This window comes from Erythranthe guttata, chromosome 14, assembly GCF_056151865.1.
Source record: "Erythranthe guttata isolate IM_541 chromosome 14, IM_541, whole genome shotgun sequence".
Lineage (NCBI taxonomy): Eukaryota > Viridiplantae > Streptophyta > Magnoliopsida > Lamiales > Phrymaceae > Erythranthe > Erythranthe guttata.
This window is the reverse complement of record NC_142546.1, coordinates 20,480,515-20,496,776: the sequence shown is the minus strand read 5'-3', so window position 1 is coordinate 20,496,776 and position 16,262 is coordinate 20,480,515. Positions and strand designations below refer to the sequence as shown.

The window sequence follows — 16,262 nt, the reverse complement described above, 5'->3', positions numbered from 1 at the left end:
TGAACGAGTGAGATAGTTCAAATCTAGTAGGTTTGGGACTATGAGTAAGAACTTTGACCAGACGGCTTAGGGTTTCTAGGTGATTTGTGCTTTATGTGAGTTGATGGAGCCACCGCCGGTGGATTCTGGACGAGGAAAAAGTGACAAATAAAACTGAGCCGTTAATAGAAATCTAAGCCCCTTTGTTGAAGCGATGCTACTCATAGCTTCTATGTTCGTGTTCATTTCATTCTTATATACAATGGGAACACAAGAAATTGATTAATTCAGAACTTCCTTTTTCAAAAGATATTATGTTGTGTAAAGATGGTAGGGCACAAGGATTATCTTCTGAATTGCAATTTTGCTTTTGTATCTAATATTAAATTAGCTATTGCCTGTCTTTTCCCATGTCCCCCACAATAAAAAAAAAAAAAAAAAAAAAAAAAATTTAAAAAAAAAAAGAAAAAAAAATCTTACATAAAAATCCTCATTATTTTATTCATGCACGATATCTTGTTACATTGATGACAACGTACATAAATAGGTTGTCAAATAAAGTAATAGCTCTTCACAAATTAAAAGAAGGTACATATTGTGAATACAGTTGCACTGCAGGCAAAAAGAAACTAAATCTAAGGCAAAAGCTTAAATATACCAACACACAACAAATGCAAGAACCATTATCAATGGGGGGGCTAGGCTAAAATTCCCATACGAAAAGAGAAAAGATCGAATAGAAACTCACTTCCGCCTTAAGGAGTTCCTAATTCCAGAGTAGATTAGCCCCACGGACCTTCCTATCAAGCAGACTAAAAAGAACGAGATGGCATCACTGGCTTTCGTAACAACCGTTCTTACAAACGGCATGGTGATGTCAGCCAGTTCTAGGAAGAGGCTGAAGTAGTATTTCCTGCAAGTGAAATGAAAAATGTATCGAACTTAAGTAGGAATTTCTACTTCTTTGCCTTTACTAGTTCCGTTAACGTGAGCATCGAGAAAGAAAGAAACTGGAAACGTATTTCGACATGTAACAATTAACAAAGTAATGAAAACTTTCAAGATTAAAATGCAGGAATAACATTTGTCAGTACAATTATTGTATCGACGTCTGAAAAAATCCCAAGAACAACACTCAGTCGGTACCTACTGGAGATGGGAATTTGGATGACCAACCCCCTTGACCTTATGCATGAAAATACAGGGGTAAAGAAGGAAAACGTGAAAGTCATGTACTTTAGACAAAATTTGGACTAAATCACGAATATCTTCTCTATCTTTTCTGAATAGCAGGAAAGTTGACCCTGAACTCAAGTAATCTTCCCATAATAACAAGGTAGTTTCATATAATATAGCCGGATAAGAACCTCCATTTCCACATTCCAGACTTCCCGAAATTAATCACGTGAATAAAACCAGTAATTTAGGACGCAATAGGTACATAATTAAATAATATGTTACATGATGCCCGATGCTGAGGATATATATATATATATATATATATATATATATATATATATATATATATATATATATATATATATATATATATATATATATATTGAATATCACAACATGCAATAGTGACATGAATTGCAGTAATTTAAGGAGAATAAATAAGATGGTAAAACGGAGTAGAACATACCACCCAGTCAAGGCCCTTAATTCCATGGTCCTTTTAACAGGTATAGAGATTTGGTTGATCGCAACAAATTGCAATGACGATGATACAGGTCCTGATCTGTTGATGCTGAGCTTCTTCCACCAACCAAAATTTTCAGCCTCGCTGCTGCTAGATTCTTCAACCAGTTGACTTTGAAGCGTGCAAAGGTCAAATCGGTCTTCAAACATAGATACCACTGCTTCCATGTTCTGATGCATCCACTGATGTAGCGCCACCTGTTATAACCAGATACCCCTTGCCTTTCATGATTATGTAACACTAGATAAATATACTAAGCACCTCATCTTCACTAACACTATCTTACAATCTTTAGATCATATTCATATCCCACATTATACAATCTACGTTAATTGAGACGTCTGCGGGTTTACTGTTTACAGGACTTTTATGCTTCACATTTCATGAAATTCGTTATACTAGATCAAGATAGGAACGAGCCTCGAAGAATTACACATTTATGTAGTGTAGCTCTTACCACCTTCTAGAGAGGATAAGGATCTACAACATGATGCTTATTTTGATGTTATCTTCAGAACTGAGAATTGATACAGTATACTTGTACTATGGAAAAATGACTGACAACCCAAAACGAGAAAAAGGGAAAAGGTAAAAGTCATACTTCATTGCGTAATCTCTGAAGTGCTCGGGTGGACAGGGTACACAAGCTCAAACCAAGGTTGTTCATTTCATTGGACAAGCTACTATCCACAGATATAAGTTCCAAATACATGCTTGCAATGCCATCGGCTAATGTGATCAGCAAGTCTTCTAATATGTCTACCCCGTGCTGGATAAATAAGCTAGAGTTATAATAGCCGCCTTTCCTGTCAAAACATACCAAGATAATGATAAACAGAACTAAGAAAAAGGTATTCCTCAATCAAATACAGGAAAAATCATTGCACCAAACAGTCTGATGAAAGAGACGGATGAAAGAGAAGGGTCAAGAATCAGAAACTTCCAAAAACTTTCTTAACATGTATTCGTTGCAGCAATCATGTTTCTGGATTTGCGGCTGTGCCATCAATAGTTATTTTAACTTTAATTGTCACATCTCCTATCTTAATCGATTTAGGAATACAATGAGATGCTCATCAGAAAACAAGAAAAAGCGATAACTAAAAGAAATATAATTTTCTAAGGGATAAGATGAAAATGTAGCCAAACAGTAGAAAAGCATGTGAAATTGAAACATAGACAAGAACCAACTACTAAAACTGCCGCAAAAACAAACTTTGCTGCTCCTTCGTACCTGGAAGAACCGAATTTAAGGGCATATACTAACTCCGCGTATAGATCCTCCTTGCCCAACTTTATAATACTTTGAATGATGCTGCCATATCCATTCAACTTATCTTCTGCCAAAGAAAGAAGTTCCTGAAAGAGGACATAAAACAAAGAAAGTATAGTTATGGCTACTATATTTCTTCTTTCAAACAACTTATATATCTTGTGCTCCGGTGTTTGTTGAGCTAGATAACATGCCTTGTCAGGTTTACTGGAGATAAGGCGAAGCTCCTCTTCCAGCCATGCCATGCATACAGGCTGGCAGCACTTTTGAATAATTTCAGCAAAGACAGCCAATAAATCACTTTTTGAATTCGTAGAAGGGTTTGTACATATACTTGCCACCTGAAGGAGATAATTGAATTGAGAAGAACCCTTTCATGGTGGAGGAAGAAAAACACTGAACAGCATGCAAAGGGAAAACCAAAAGAAGCAAGATGTAACAAAACAGAAAGTGCATGCCTCTTTGTTGAGACACTGAAACGATGCCCACAACAATCTTATTCTAGGACCCTCAGCAATAGCAGACAAACTTGAAGGCTGTTTTGCAGGTTTTTGTTCAATCTCGGAAAGTCTTTCACTTAAATTGACCCCATTCTTAACAGCAGATAAGGAATCCACTAGCTTGCGTTTCACAACATCCCAAGCAAACTGCAACCGAACCTCACCGTCATTTGTCACTCCACTGCAATCATATAAGACAGTATCTCAATAAAGGAACTTCTATCTCCAGACAAATAGAGATATTTGCCAACCCATAATAAGATTTCACCCACTAACCTTCCTTACCTACCCGAGGAGGAAGAGTTTCCAGGGACAACATCAACAAGCGGTGTGCTCGTTTGAGTGCTATATGGTGACTTCTCAGCAGGAATTACACCAGCCATATATGTAAGAGTTATGCTTGCTAAAAGAAGGATTTGGTCCATCAAAGGGACCCAGTCAGAAGCAAGTACACTATTAGCACTGGCTAGGGCACTCGAACAACATGTCATAGGAGTCCTCCAACCCGGACTTCCCTTTAGGATTTTTGAGTGAGGAGCATGCTTGAGGGCCTTCCATGATGAGAGCCGGTAAACATTATTATTCCGACAATAGAAGCTCCTAATAGAAGAAATAATAGGTAAAAATGTAGTTAACAATTACTGAAACTGCTAATAAAATTACATCTATATTTTATCTTGTGGAGGCAGATGCAGAACTTGCATGAAGTTCCTTATTTAGATGTGATGTGACAATTAAAATAATAGATAGGACTAAGACAAAAATACGAATCAAGCATGATAATTTACTGCATTGTAGAGACAATGCATATCATAAGGCAATTTATAGTTATAGAGCAGGTAAGTGAAACCTTCTTGCTTGAAGATGCGAAGTTTTGGCCAGAACGAGTTGCTCTTCTAAGACATTCCCATTAAAGTGCAGCTTGACTTTGGATGGAATGGCCACATATTCTGCCATTCCAGAGGTTTCTTACTACTTATCAGTACATTCTATGGCTTATATACATTGCGGAAAATGCTGGATCTTTCCTCAGCTTCAAATGAGCACCTACACAATCACGAAAGTATATAACTGCATAAAAAACGAGAACGTATATTGTCTATGCAAAAAAAATGTGGAACATACCATATTAGCTATCCCATTTCTATAAATGTACATACATTTCACAGCTCTCGTTTTAAAGTGGAATACTGAATAATCGCACGACCAAAAGATATTCCATTTCACTATTTGCTTGGGTCAACATTGGATAGGAAAATTATCTCTAAAAGGAGGGTGCCCATTCATTTTCCTAGAGAAAGCCCAAAATAAATTCTAACTTAGAACAAACAGCGCAATTCAAAAAAACATAAACTTTCCATAATAACATAGTGCAAAAAACATCAATCCGAAGCATATAGTGGAATAACAGAAAATAAACAATTTAATTGCACGGACACTCAACTTTCTGAATCTGTAATGCAATTGATTCACATTTTTCATAATAAAAACATCACATCCCGATCCCTGAATTCTTCCCTGATACTCCGAAAAAAAAAAATTGTAAATCACATCACGCGAGCAACTCAGCTCAGCTTTACTAGTAAAGAAAAAAACAACAAAATAAAATGTACATATTCGTCAACAAGAGTTACCAAGCTGAATTTGAATCCTCGCCAACAAAAGAAACCCTAGATTTTAAATCAATGGCGAGAAAACTCAACAGAAATTAAGGGGTTTTTTTTTTTTTTTCTTCTGGCAAAATTGCGCAGCCGCTAAGTGGTGGAGGAGAGAAGGATTGGGTATGTGCGAACCTGGTTTTTCACATGGAATTGAATTTTTATTATTAACGGACAATACAAAAGGAGAGAACCAATGCCGATGTTGACATACGTCGAAGCTTCAAAAGCAGCTGGTGGCTGAGCTTACAAAGATGAAATTCGGTAATGGGCTCGGGCTTTCCCTAATTGGGCCTTGGAAAATTTTATAGCCCGAATAAATTAAATCTGTATTTGGATCTCATTACCCAGAAGTTAGGATCAGGGCCCAGGTATGTACTTTAGGGTTTATTTAGGGGTGAAAATTGGAACGAGATTTTTGGATTTTGAAATAATAAATTTTTTTATTTTTTTTTTGAATTACCGAATAAAAAAATCGATTTCTGGTTTTCTTGAAGATTGTTTTATGAAGCTTGGAATATATATGAGATTCCAAATTTTCGACTTGATTTAATTTTTAAAAAGTAATTATGAAGATTATAATAAAATAATTATGAAGATTATAATTTCTTCTTAGAAACTAAATTTATATGTTATGATTTAAGGGATAATCGTAAATCGACAAACAAAACAAGAGAAAAAAAGATGGAAATAAAGATAGGTAGTGTTTTCTGGAGTAAGAACAAACAACTTGCGTTCTAAAATAGATAAAGCTACGCTGCTTTAATTTAACTTAACTAAACTATAAATTACGCGTAAATTGTTAAGCAACAGACAAAAGATTCGGACTCACGTGCTTGAGGCCCTTCTATGTAGAGCTGTTCGCCGTAGTTCTACCTTCTATATTAAATTGAAAACACTTAATAACTTGAAGAAACGTGTAGCTCTTCTTCTACAGTCCAAACGAAGTCGTTCTATGAATTGAAAAATTCAAAAAACAAACAGTTTATTTCGACACATTATAATATAGTTATTATTAATTTTTTACAGTCTAGAAAAATAAAGAATAGAATTTTCGAATTCTGCTAATTTAAATCATAAAATAAAATTTCTGATATTGAAATGAAATTGTAACTAATTTTTCACTTAGGGTAGGTAAAAATAAAGATAAAAATACTAATTTCGTCTGATTTGGTAAGTTCATTTTTTTAATCGGACCCGACCCGACCCACATAGATCGACGGCCCGCCCAGCTCCATTTTATATTTTTAATATCTTTTTCTGTTTTTGGTTAATATTTAATATTTTTTGGGAAATAACTTTTGAAAGATTTTGGTCCGCCACCAAAATCCCAAACCTAAAACCCTAATCCCCTTCTCCCTCTTCCCACTCTCCACCTTCTCTCTCGCCGGAAACGTAAACATGCCGAAGAGAAGCAAAAGTACAGTCAAATGTTCAATTCACGCACACACGAATCCACTGCGTCTTTCCACCACGCGCGCAAATTCACCGTCTTCTTTTTTTTTTCTGTGTTTTCTAATAATAATCAATAACTGTGGATTCAATTTTTGGTTTTTTGTTTTTAATCTCAGAGAGCAAGAGTAAGAGGACTTCGTTGAAGAAGAAGTACAAGATTATAAGGAAAGTGAAGGAGCACCACAAGAAGAAAGCTAAAGATGCTAAGAAATTAGGTCTGAGTAAGAGACCCAAAGTAGAGAAGGATCCCGGAATCCCCAATGACTGGCCTTTCAAGGAGCAGGAGCTCAAAGCCCTAGAAGTGCGCCGCGAACGCGCTCTCCAAGCGATTGAGGAGAAGAAAGAGGCTCGTAGGGAGAGGGTATTATTTCTTTTTTTTCATACTTTTTTTTGTTCAATTTAGCTGTTATTGTTCCATTTACATGTGTTTCTATGGAGGTTTTTTGCTCCACTGGGAGTTTGTGTTGGTTGCATTTTCGTAGTGTTCGAGTTTTCATTGTTGCAGTTGGTTTAATTTGTTTATGTGTATGTATTTTTAATTTGGATGAAGCGAGCGAAGAGGAAATTGGGCCTGCTCGATGATGAAGATGCCGAAGAACCTAGTGCTGTCTCTGAAAATGCCGCTGGAATTGTTAAGAAACCGGGTATGCGAAACTTTTTAGCACTGGTGAATACCGAAAATGAAAATGGGGGGATTTTTGGCTGTCGATATAATTGTGTTTTCTCAATTTTGTTTTAAACCAATTTTTTTTAAACCTTATTGCAGAAAGCCAAGAGAAGACTTTCTACAAGGAGTTGGTCAAAGTCATTGATGCTTCTGATGTCATATTGGAAGTTCTTGATGCTCGAGATCCCATCGGTACACGCTGTGTCGACATGGAAAAGATGGTGATGAGTTCAGGGCCTGATAAGCATCTTGTTTTACTCCTCAATAAAATTGGTATGCTCGTTTGTCACACTTTCCATGTGTTTGTCATTTTGAGGGATGAATTATTTGACCGCCACTTTTAGTTAATGTTTAAAGAATATATGTTACATAATGCAAGCACTTGACAACTTTGGTTGTTTACATTGCAGATCTTGTCCCTCGTGAGTCTGTTGAAAAGTGGCTCAAGTATCTTAGGGAGGAATTACCAGCAGTTGCATTTAAATGCAGCACACAAGAACAAAAAGCGAACCTTGGGTGGAAACGTGCTCCAAAGGGTAACAAGTCTGTGAATTCACAAAGTCTTCTGCAAACAAGTGACTGTCTAGGAGCTGAAACTCTGATAAAATTGCTGAAAAACTACTCAAGAAGCTTCGAGGTACTATTAAAAGTTCCATTGATGACTTGGCTTTGTTAGAATATCAATAGTAGTCTTTTTTTATGTGCGTACTTCATTCGTTTTATTTGTTTTTTTACTATGTGGACGCGCATTTCTTGATTCAGATAAAAAAATCCATCACTGTGGGGATCATCGGACTGCCTAATGTTGGTAAAAGTAGTCTAATCAATAGTTTGAAAAGATCCCATGTTGTCAATGTTGGTGCTACTCCTGGTTTGACGAGATCTATGCAAGAGGTTCATCTGGATAGTAACGTTAAATTACTAGACTGCCCCGGGGTTGTGATGCTTAAATCTACAGAAAATGATGCGTCCATTGCTCTTAGAAATTGCAAACGAATTGAAAAATTGGCCGATCCGATTGGTCCTGGTTAGTGCATACCTTTCTCTGGGCTTTTGCTTCTTAGTTACTGCTGTATTATTATGTACTTACAACGTGCGTTGCTTACTGATCGAGCAGTTACGGAAATTCTGAAGCTTTGTCCAGAGAGAGTACTGGTAACGTTATACAAGGTCCCAAGTTTTGATTCTGTTGATGACTTCCTTCAGAAGGTTGGTACTGTGAGGGGAAAGCTCAAGAAGGGTGGCATTGTAGATGTTGACACTGCTGCAAGGATTGTTTTGCGTGACTGGAATGAAGGTATTAGTTTATTTTTTCCACCTTTCAAATATGCATCGAAAGATTGGTATTTTTTAGAATGCAGTCATAATTTGATCTGAAAGGTGACCAGTGGTCATAATGTTTGGGAGTTTAATATTACGAGAAATAGAAAATTTAGCTTAAAGGGGCAGATGGAAATTTTGGTGGCACTTAATTCTGACAGTTTCTGATGTGCTAAACCCATTCTTGAAAACTATATAATTATGTGTCTTCTTTTTTTAAATATTACCCCGTGAAGAAGAAGTGAAAGCTGAAAAACAAATGAAAGTTCTGCTTAAGTTCAGTTGTTATTGGATATACTTAATCGGAGTGAGAGCAGATAAAAGATCAATTCTTTATTAGCTTGTAAATGCAAGCCAACTATGATCTAAAATTGGTATTTAATTTGCTTTTTGTACCTGCAGGTAAAATTCCATATTATACCATGCCTCCCCAGAGGAATGTAGAGGAGCCTTCCGAGGCAAAGATCGTACCCGAACTTGCAAAGAAGTTCAATGTGGATGAAGTTTATGACGGTGAATCATCATTTATAGGAAGCTTGAAATCTGCTAACGATTTAAACCCTGTTGAAATCCCTTCAAATTGCCCCGTAAATTTTGACATGACGATGCTTGAGGTTCGTCATCTATATCCATGCTTAGTTATTACTGGATCTCTAAAATCAGCACAATCAGCACAATATATGGAGAATATTTCAGATTTATAATAAGCTATCTATATGCAGGATGATGAACCATTAGAGGAAGCTCCAATGGAGGGCGACCATCCCATGGAAAATGCAGAAGAAAATGCGGTGCCGAAGGAGAAATCTGGCATTAACAAGCAAAACGAGAAGCTATATGCAGAGGAAGGCATGCTAAATTCCAAGGTGAAAAAAGCGGAGAAGAAAAGACGGAAAAAGGAAGTTCAGACACCAGCAAAGGAAGGTGATGGGAATGATGATTATGACTTTAAGGTTGATTACGTTAAGAAATCGTCAGCCATGGATACTGACGAGGATGGTAGAGAAAATGAGAACAAAGTTGAGCTGCCTTCTGTTGTAGACATGGACAAGGAATAAATGAAAAAAAGAAAAAGTTCGAAAAGAAGAAATAGACCGTTTAATTTTATCAACGAATTTTTGTGGGATTTAAAAATGTTGCTCCTGTATTCATCAACTTTATGTACTCTCTTTTTTTCTTAATAGCAAAGCAAGTATTATTATGTCTTGAATAGTAGAGATTGAAACGGAAATGATCGGGTATTTCGATAGCCATCGATACAATATATGTATGTGTTTTTGAGAGTCTAATTGTAATAGCTTCAAATAATCCTGGTACCAAAAACATTGTGTAGTCATTCGGTTACGATCAAATATGCAATGCAGTCGATGTTCTTATATATCGAGTGTGAGGTCTTTTATATTTCATTAGAGAAAACGGTAGTAATTCAATAGACGCATAATTTATTTGACGACCTGGTATATAATCGACAGACAATGTCTTACTATACTGTTCGATACGATGAATAAATAACTAGTAAATGAATCCTTATTTGGTACCCTTGGAAAAAGGGTCTTCCTTGGTATGCTTTGACACTGAAGTTGCAGCTGCAGAAATCACAGTCGCGTTTGGAATTACGCCTTTTGCTTCCACAGCATCCCTCGAAGCTTGCTCTTTCGCTCGTCTAGCCTTCTCCAACACCTCCTCCTGCCCATTTCATCGGTTCAAGTTACAATTTATTTATTATTATTTTTCTATTTAAACTTCATTATAGTCTATAAGCAGAAAAACTCATTCAAAATTGCAGTATTTCAAGTAACTTTTGCAAAGATGCCATTATCGGAATAAATAACTATTTCTAGACAAGCTGAACATGTTCAAATTCGAGGATTATGTTAGTATTCCAAGAATTAAGAAGAGAATAATGCAGCCAATTATAGATTCTTGCTCTTTGTAACTTAACAAGACAGATCGATTTAATTGGCGAATATAACATATTGGGAAAGTAGAGACGGAAAAGCTGGTGGGATATCGTTAACAATAGTGGGACAACACATGTGCAGCACATGCATCTATCAAGAGACTTCCAAATTCTAAAAACATATAAATAAGTAAAACATGCAAATATATATATTTTTTTAATTATTTATGTAGTCTTATTACAACCACCACGCTTGATACGGATACACATACCTGGAATTCAGACACATGTTTTTGCTGCTCAGCTTGCAATCTGCCAATTACGCTCAGAAACTCGCCCACGGTTGACTCTATTCGCTCGTTAATTACTTCTCCTAGAGCCTTCCCCAAGAAAAATGCATCCAAAACTGTTTTGCTCTCATTCTCCCCTGCAAAAATATGGTGCATTTTTTTTAATTTTCTGGTCACGAATATTAATTATGAACACTAAAAGAAGTAATGTAAAAGATACTGATTTTTAGTGAAAATATATAGTTTTCATTCTGTTGGAAAATGCAATAAGAGGCACTTTTGAAATCTAGCTTGAGATCCTCCAAGAAGTCAAACTAAGAACATGTCAACACGAAAAGCCCCGATTCCGATCATATTTTAAACAAAAAAGCAACAATTTTCACCAAGAGATTGACCGAAAGATCCAGATTCAAATATCCTCCAAAAATCTTCAATTTTTGTGTGTGTGTGTGTGTGTGCGTGTGTTTTTTTATCTTTTTCTTTTTTTTTTATAATTCAAATATCCAGATTTCAAATCAGACAAAAAAAAAAAAACACAAAAATGATGCAAAGTCAACTCTGTATCAAACAAAAATTATACGACATGGAATTGAACTTTTGCACAGTAAATTAAAAACATTTAAAAAAAAAAAAATTGTACCCGAATCGGCAGTACTTTTGCACAGGAAATTAATCCTAGGTAAATTGAGCAAGCCAATTGAGACGGGGTTGATAGTCGAAAGAAACAAGGGATTCTGACGCGAGGCAGAGGGGATAACAACACTGCAGCGGCGGCGTTGACCGATTATAGATGGAATACGAGGAATTGAAGATACTGAATGCGATGCTATCACTCCTCTATCCATCTTTCTCTCTCTTCTTCTTCTCTCTCTCTCTCTCTTGTGTTTCTGCTGCTGTTTCTTTCTCTCTCTACTCGTCTTCTTCTTCTTCTGGAGCAGTAGTATAAATAATTTTTTTTTTTTTTTTTTTTTTTTTTTTTTTTGGGATATTGAAATTAAGTGCAATTAGTTTTTGTTTATTATAAAAAGGCACACACAGCTGCCCCTTTTGATGCTTCGTTTGCTTGTCTGGGTTTTTTTTAGTTTAGTTTTCTCCCACTCTCCACGCTCACGAGGAAATTGCAGACTTACCCAACAATTACTTATTTTATTGCAAAAAGACCCCCGCGAAATTATTTCAAGTTCAACCCACTTAATAAGTTTACATTGTTCTCCTTGAGGTTAGATCTAATTGTTTAGAGAACCTTCATAAATATTTTGTAAGCTACGACCACACCCCTACAACGTCCATTATGTTTAGGTAATTCAATTATGAATATTCTTATACGTCGACCTTATACGGTGTCAAATTTAGTGGAATATTCTCTATTTTTTTACCCATTTTATCATATTCGAGCTCCACGGGTGAACACAAGATGATCAGAAGATGTGTCTCGTGGCTTGTAAATATCAGATTGTGGTGCATTATAAACTGCATTTTTGTACAAAACGGGTACAAACTAGAGAACGTTCGACAAATTTAAAAAATTATGTTGAATTTAATACCATATGGGTGAACGACTAAGAAGATTCATAGTCGAGGGGATAGTTGTAATTATCCTAACAATATATATATATATATATATATATATATATATATATATATATATATATATATATATATATATATATATATATATTTTCTTTTTAATTTGACCTTATCTCAAAGAATAACCCGCATAATTTACCCATATTTTTAAAAATAGTAAAGATACCTTCCCACAAATTTATTTTTAACTGAAAATATTCAAATTTAAATTTAAACTTTTATGTTCTTGGTTTATTGTTAGTTCGTCTTAATTTGTTGTTATTTCGGAGTTTTTTCTTACTTTTTATTTTTATTTACCACTTTACAATTCAAATGATGCATCATCTAGTGTATTTTTCATTTAATTTTAATCAATTTTATTCTTAATACTAATAATTAGTTGAGAAATTGCATTAATTAATACTAAAACAATTCACGAGAAGGGTATTTTAGTCACTTATTTTTTTTCCTAGAATCCATGAATATTTATTAATTTTCTTAATGTGAAAAATAAAATCGAAACCAGTATATCATATATAGGGGTGGGCATTCGGGTCGGGTCGGGTTATTCGGGTTATTCGGGTCGGGTTATTCGGGTTTTTTGCAAAAAAAAAATTACCCGAACCCGACCCGAAATAACCGGGTACCCGGTTGCCGGGTACCCGGTTATCTCGGGTCGGGTTCGGGTCGGGTTCGGGTTTTACTATTTTCCTCTTTTTTTTTTTTTTTTTTTTTTTTTTTTTTTTAGAAAAATAAAAGTAACTAATTTTATTTAACATATACATATATCTACAGACATATATATATATATATATATATATATATATATATATATATATATATATGTATATAAAAAAAAAAAAAAAAAAAAAATATTCAACCGGGTACCCGGTCGGGTACCCGGGTAGGATTTCTAATACCCGGACCCGACCCGGTTTGGGAGCACCGGGTACCCGAACCCGGGAAAAACCCGGTTACGTAAAAAATTACCCGATCCGGTCGGGTATTACCCGACCGGGTCGGGTTATACCCGAATAACCCGACCCGAATGCCCACCCCTAATCATATATTTCCAATTTCAATAAAAAAAATTATTCAAAAATTCATAAATCAAATGATCAAACTGTCCTAAAATGGAATTATATTAATCGAAATCACGAAAATCGGCAAATTTCAAAAATTTAAAAAACAGCCACGGTGGCCACCGGCAAACAAGTAACACCTGGTGAGTGGTGAGCGTGGCATACATCGTAATTTCTTATGCTACAGAAGGACAATAGTGGTTTAACAACTCGCACCAAACGTTTCACTCACACACACAACACAACATAAAGAATGGTATAAATTTCCCATTTTCTCTCTCTAGAAACCCAAAATCGTCGTCCCCCCATCTCCACGCTTTCGACTTTTCTCCCCTCTTTCCTCTCTCTCTCTCTCTACAATCTACAGTTACGAAAATATAGAAATACAAAGCTGGACCTAGGGTTTAGCCAAGAGAGACGGAGGAATAGAAATGGGGCAGCAATCGCTGATTTACAGTTTCGCGGCGCGTGGGACTGTCATCCTCGCCGATTACACTGAGTTCTCCGGGAACTTCACCGGAATCGCCGCTCAGTGCCTCCAGAAACTCCCCGCCACCAACAACAAGTTCACCTACAACTGCGACGGACACACCTTCAACTACCTCGTTGAGGATGGATTCAGTAAGCGGCGCCTCCTTTTCTTTTTTTTTCCTGATCTGTTTGCTCTTGTATTTGATTCGTTTCTTCAATCGGATTGTTGCGTTATCTATGAGATTTTGTTTGATTGACCGTCAATAATCGGAGATTTACAGATTTTTCGGTTTTGTTATGTGGTTTTGTGTGCAAATGAAGTCAGATCTTAGTTGACTGAATATCTCTCGTTGACTACATTCTCAATTAGTTGGTTATTGTTCTCGATCGGATTTATGGTGCTAGAGATGTGATTTCATTCTAAATGGTTAAATGAGCTAAATCGGAAAACTAGCGTATAAGCAAAAACAGGATTATTGCAAGTTCTACATGGCCAATCATTTGATTTTCAAAATATCATCTCAAAAAATTTGTCTGGGGAAATAAGCGTTGTTGATATGATTTAGATTGATCTGAGTTTTATTAATGCTAAATCATTCTTACAGTACCTAGTTTTTGGATTTCAACACTGCATTTCGAGTGTATAGTTTACGGAGACTTCTACTCATTAATTTCTATAGGATTCATTTGGCTGATATTTTCCTAAACTTAATTGACGAAAGGTTGCTTGGATTTGAGGGTCTGGTTGTTACTTTATCAGAAATGCTCGAGGATATGTTCTGTTTTTTTAAGAAGTATATAGTTATGGGCCGATTCTTGCATAAACATTTTTTTCCCTGTGTTCCCTTTTCCAATTTTCCCTGTTTGTGTCCTAATGATTCGTGTTTTTGAATGGCAGCATTTTGTGTTGTCGCGGTTGAATCTGTTGGAAGACAGATTCCGATTGCGTATCTTGAGCGAATTAAGGATGATTTTACCAAGAAATATGGTGGAGGGAAAGCTGCCACAGCTGTTGCCAACAGCCTGAAGAAAGAGTTTGGGTAATATTCTTGATTAGTTCCTGTTTTCTTCTTTATTATGTCCTGATTTATAACTTTCATAGTGGACAATCATAACTTACTACGACTACTCAGGCCCAAATTGAAGGAGCAAATGCAGTACTGTGTGGATCATCCAGAGGAGGTCAGTAAGATGGCGAAGGTGAAAGCTCAGGTTTCAGAAGTTAAAGGGGTGATGATGGAAAACATCGAGAAGGTGAATAATTTTCTTACAGTTTCTTCTATTATTTTCTCTTGAAAATGTTCTATTTTAGATAATTTTTTTATAAATGGTGTGTGATTCACTATCAAGTCTTTTGTCCTTTCAGGTTCTTGATCGTGGAGAGAAAATCGAGCTTCTGGTGGATAAAACTGAGAATCTCCGCTCTCAGGTCTGTTCGATTGTGTTATATTTATCATTTGTTGGGATGGATTATAAAACATGTAACTCTGTGTTTTACATATTGAATAGATAGTTGCCTCTATAATTAGTATATTTGATTTTCATAAAATACAAATCAATGAAAGACTGTTGCTACAAATGAAAAGAATGCCTATAATCATCTGATGGAGCAGCTATGCTAAAATATCAACCGCAGCTCTAATGTATGAAAGCAACAATTTCATTGCTTACATTTTGATACGTTCTCTTTGAATAAATTTTGCCCTGTTGTGTTGGTATTTTCTATGTTGATTGGTGGTTCGATTACTGCCTGATAGCCTGGTTTGCCAATTACATCTCCTCCGGCTTATAAATCATATTGCTTGTTCAGCTTTTCAATTATTTATGTTGTTTTTTGTTTCATATTATCTGTTCTTTCTATATGTTCCGTGTTGATGTGATTTTGTTTTGGGATTCTATGTTAGTGTACTGTATCCTTAGCAGTAACCTGAATTACTTATGGTAATCAATCATTGATATGCATTTTCGGGTTATTTTTTTCACAGGCACAAGATTTTAGGACACAAGGAACACAGATGAGGAGAAAGATGTGGTTCCAGAATATGAAGATAAAGCTGATTGTTCTCGGAATTATCGTGGCCTTGATCTTAATCATCATTTTATCAATCTGTGGTGGATTCAAATGCAATTAACTTCTCTTCTATTTTTCGATATTGCTTTTCATCATCCAACTCTTTGTACCCCTAAATTTTTCGGTGACAGGTTTTACTTTTCGTTGTATTTTGTATTTTTGTGAGATATAATAGTGTACTTGTATAGTGTGTATTTCTGAATTCATCTCGATATATTAGCAGAAGCGTGAAGTTTGCGATGCTGTGTTTCTTCCTTTCAGGTAAGATTTAGTGCAAAATATAGTGTTCAGTTTTGCTATGTTTCTCTACTTAGATCCGAATGGGTCC

The 16,262-nt window shown here is 35.7% G+C and overlaps 4 protein-coding genes across 15 annotated transcripts; 2 read left to right on the top strand and 2 right to left on the bottom strand.

Moving 5' to 3' along the window:
* Positions 1-455: 455 nt before the first annotated feature.
* Positions 456-5,360, bottom strand: LOC105950212 (phosphoglycolate phosphatase). Of its 12 annotated transcripts, none has more exons than XM_088814080.1 (11): positions 5,068-5,329; positions 4,899-4,972; positions 4,615-4,745; positions 4,305-4,501; positions 3,740-4,054; positions 3,413-3,635; positions 3,149-3,295; positions 2,916-3,040; positions 2,283-2,487; positions 1,625-1,878; positions 456-892 (listed from the first exon to the last, which is right to left on the bottom strand). In XM_088814080.1, the coding sequence occupies exons 4-11, from the start codon at positions 4,409-4,411 to the stop codon at positions 724-726; spliced, it is 1,545 nt and encodes a 514-aa protein (XP_088670206.1). In that variant the 5' UTR covers positions 4,412-4,501; positions 4,615-4,745; positions 4,899-4,972; positions 5,068-5,329; the 3' UTR covers positions 456-723. The 12 variants fall into 12 exon arrangements, with proteins under 12 accessions (XP_088670206.1, XP_088670199.1, XP_088670203.1 ...); XM_088814073.1 differs by having other exon boundaries at positions 4,580-4,745; positions 5,089-5,329; XM_088814077.1 differs by having other exon boundaries at positions 5,089-5,329.
* Positions 5,361-6,287: 927 nt separating this feature from the next.
* On the top strand, positions 6,288-9,755 carry LOC105950198 (guanine nucleotide-binding protein-like NSN1). Its single transcript, XM_012973531.2, has 9 exons — positions 6,288-6,532; positions 6,684-6,928; positions 7,118-7,211; positions 7,334-7,507; positions 7,645-7,871; positions 7,997-8,261; positions 8,352-8,531; positions 8,957-9,168; positions 9,277-9,755. Exons 1-9 carry the CDS (start codon positions 6,514-6,516, stop codon positions 9,610-9,612), a joined length of 1,752 nt encoding a protein of 583 aa, XP_012828985.2. The 5' UTR covers positions 6,288-6,513; the 3' UTR covers positions 9,613-9,755.
* Positions 9,756-9,895: 140 nt separating this feature from the next.
* LOC105950200 (uncharacterized protein At4g13200, chloroplastic) lies at positions 9,896-11,853 on the bottom strand. Its single transcript, XM_012973532.2, has 3 exons — positions 11,385-11,853; positions 10,727-10,881; positions 9,896-10,240 (listed from the first exon to the last, which is right to left on the bottom strand). Exons 1-3 carry the CDS (start codon positions 11,587-11,589, stop codon positions 10,082-10,084), a joined length of 519 nt encoding a protein of 172 aa, XP_012828986.2. The 5' UTR covers positions 11,590-11,853; the 3' UTR covers positions 9,896-10,081.
* A 1,753-nt stretch (positions 11,854-13,606) lies between these two features.
* On the top strand, positions 13,607-16,174 carry LOC105950233 (vesicle-associated membrane protein 722). The gene is made up of 5 exons (XM_012973580.2): positions 13,607-14,013; positions 14,762-14,903; positions 14,997-15,117; positions 15,230-15,292; positions 15,849-16,174. Exons 1-5 carry the CDS (start codon positions 13,824-13,826, stop codon positions 15,993-15,995), a joined length of 663 nt encoding a protein of 220 aa, XP_012829034.1. The 5' UTR covers positions 13,607-13,823; the 3' UTR covers positions 15,996-16,174.
* Positions 16,175-16,262: the final 88 nt, after the last annotated feature.

Bases quoted from the DNA above. Each gene is read 5' to 3' on its own strand.
- LOC105950233 (XM_012973580.2), top strand. From the start codon at position 13,824: ATGGGGCAGCAATCGCTGATTTACAGTTTCGCGGCGCGTGGGACTGTC. The intron at 14,904-14,996 runs GTAATATTCTTG...ACGACTACTCAG, and splicing joins AGCCTGAAGAAAGAGTTTGG to GCCCAAATTGAAGGAGCAAA. The intron at 15,118-15,229 runs GTGAATAATTTT...TTGTCCTTTCAG, and splicing joins TGATGGAAAACATCGAGAAG to GTTCTTGATCGTGGAGAGAA.
- LOC105950212 (XM_088814078.1), bottom strand. From the start codon at position 4,411: ATGGCAGAATATGTGGCCATTCCATCCAAAGTCAAGCTGCACTTTAAT. The intron at 3,296-3,412 runs GCATGCACTTTC...TATCTCCTTCAG, and splicing joins TTCAGTGTCTCAACAAAGAG to GTGGCAAGTATATGTACAAA. The intron at 3,041-3,148 runs GCATGTTATCTA...GTCCTCTTTCAG, and splicing joins TCTCCAGTAAACCTGACAAG to GAACTTCTTTCTTTGGCAGA.
- LOC105950200 (XM_012973532.2), bottom strand. From the start codon at position 11,589: ATGGATAGAGGAGTGATAGCATCGCATTCAGTATCTTCAATTCCTCGT. The intron at 10,882-11,384 runs GTACAATTTTTT...ATATTTTTGCAG, and splicing joins CAAAAGTACTGCCGATTCGG to GGGAGAATGAGAGCAAAACA. The intron at 10,241-10,726 runs GTATGTGTATCC...TGAAATGGGCAG, and splicing joins AACATGTGTCTGAATTCCAG to GAGGAGGTGTTGGAGAAGGC.
- LOC105950198 (XM_012973531.2), top strand. The intron at 7,872-7,996 runs GTACTATTAAAA...TTCTTGATTCAG, and splicing joins ACTACTCAAGAAGCTTCGAG to ATAAAAAAATCCATCACTGT. The intron at 9,169-9,276 runs GTTCGTCATCTA...ATCTATATGCAG, and splicing joins TTGACATGACGATGCTTGAG to GATGATGAACCATTAGAGGA.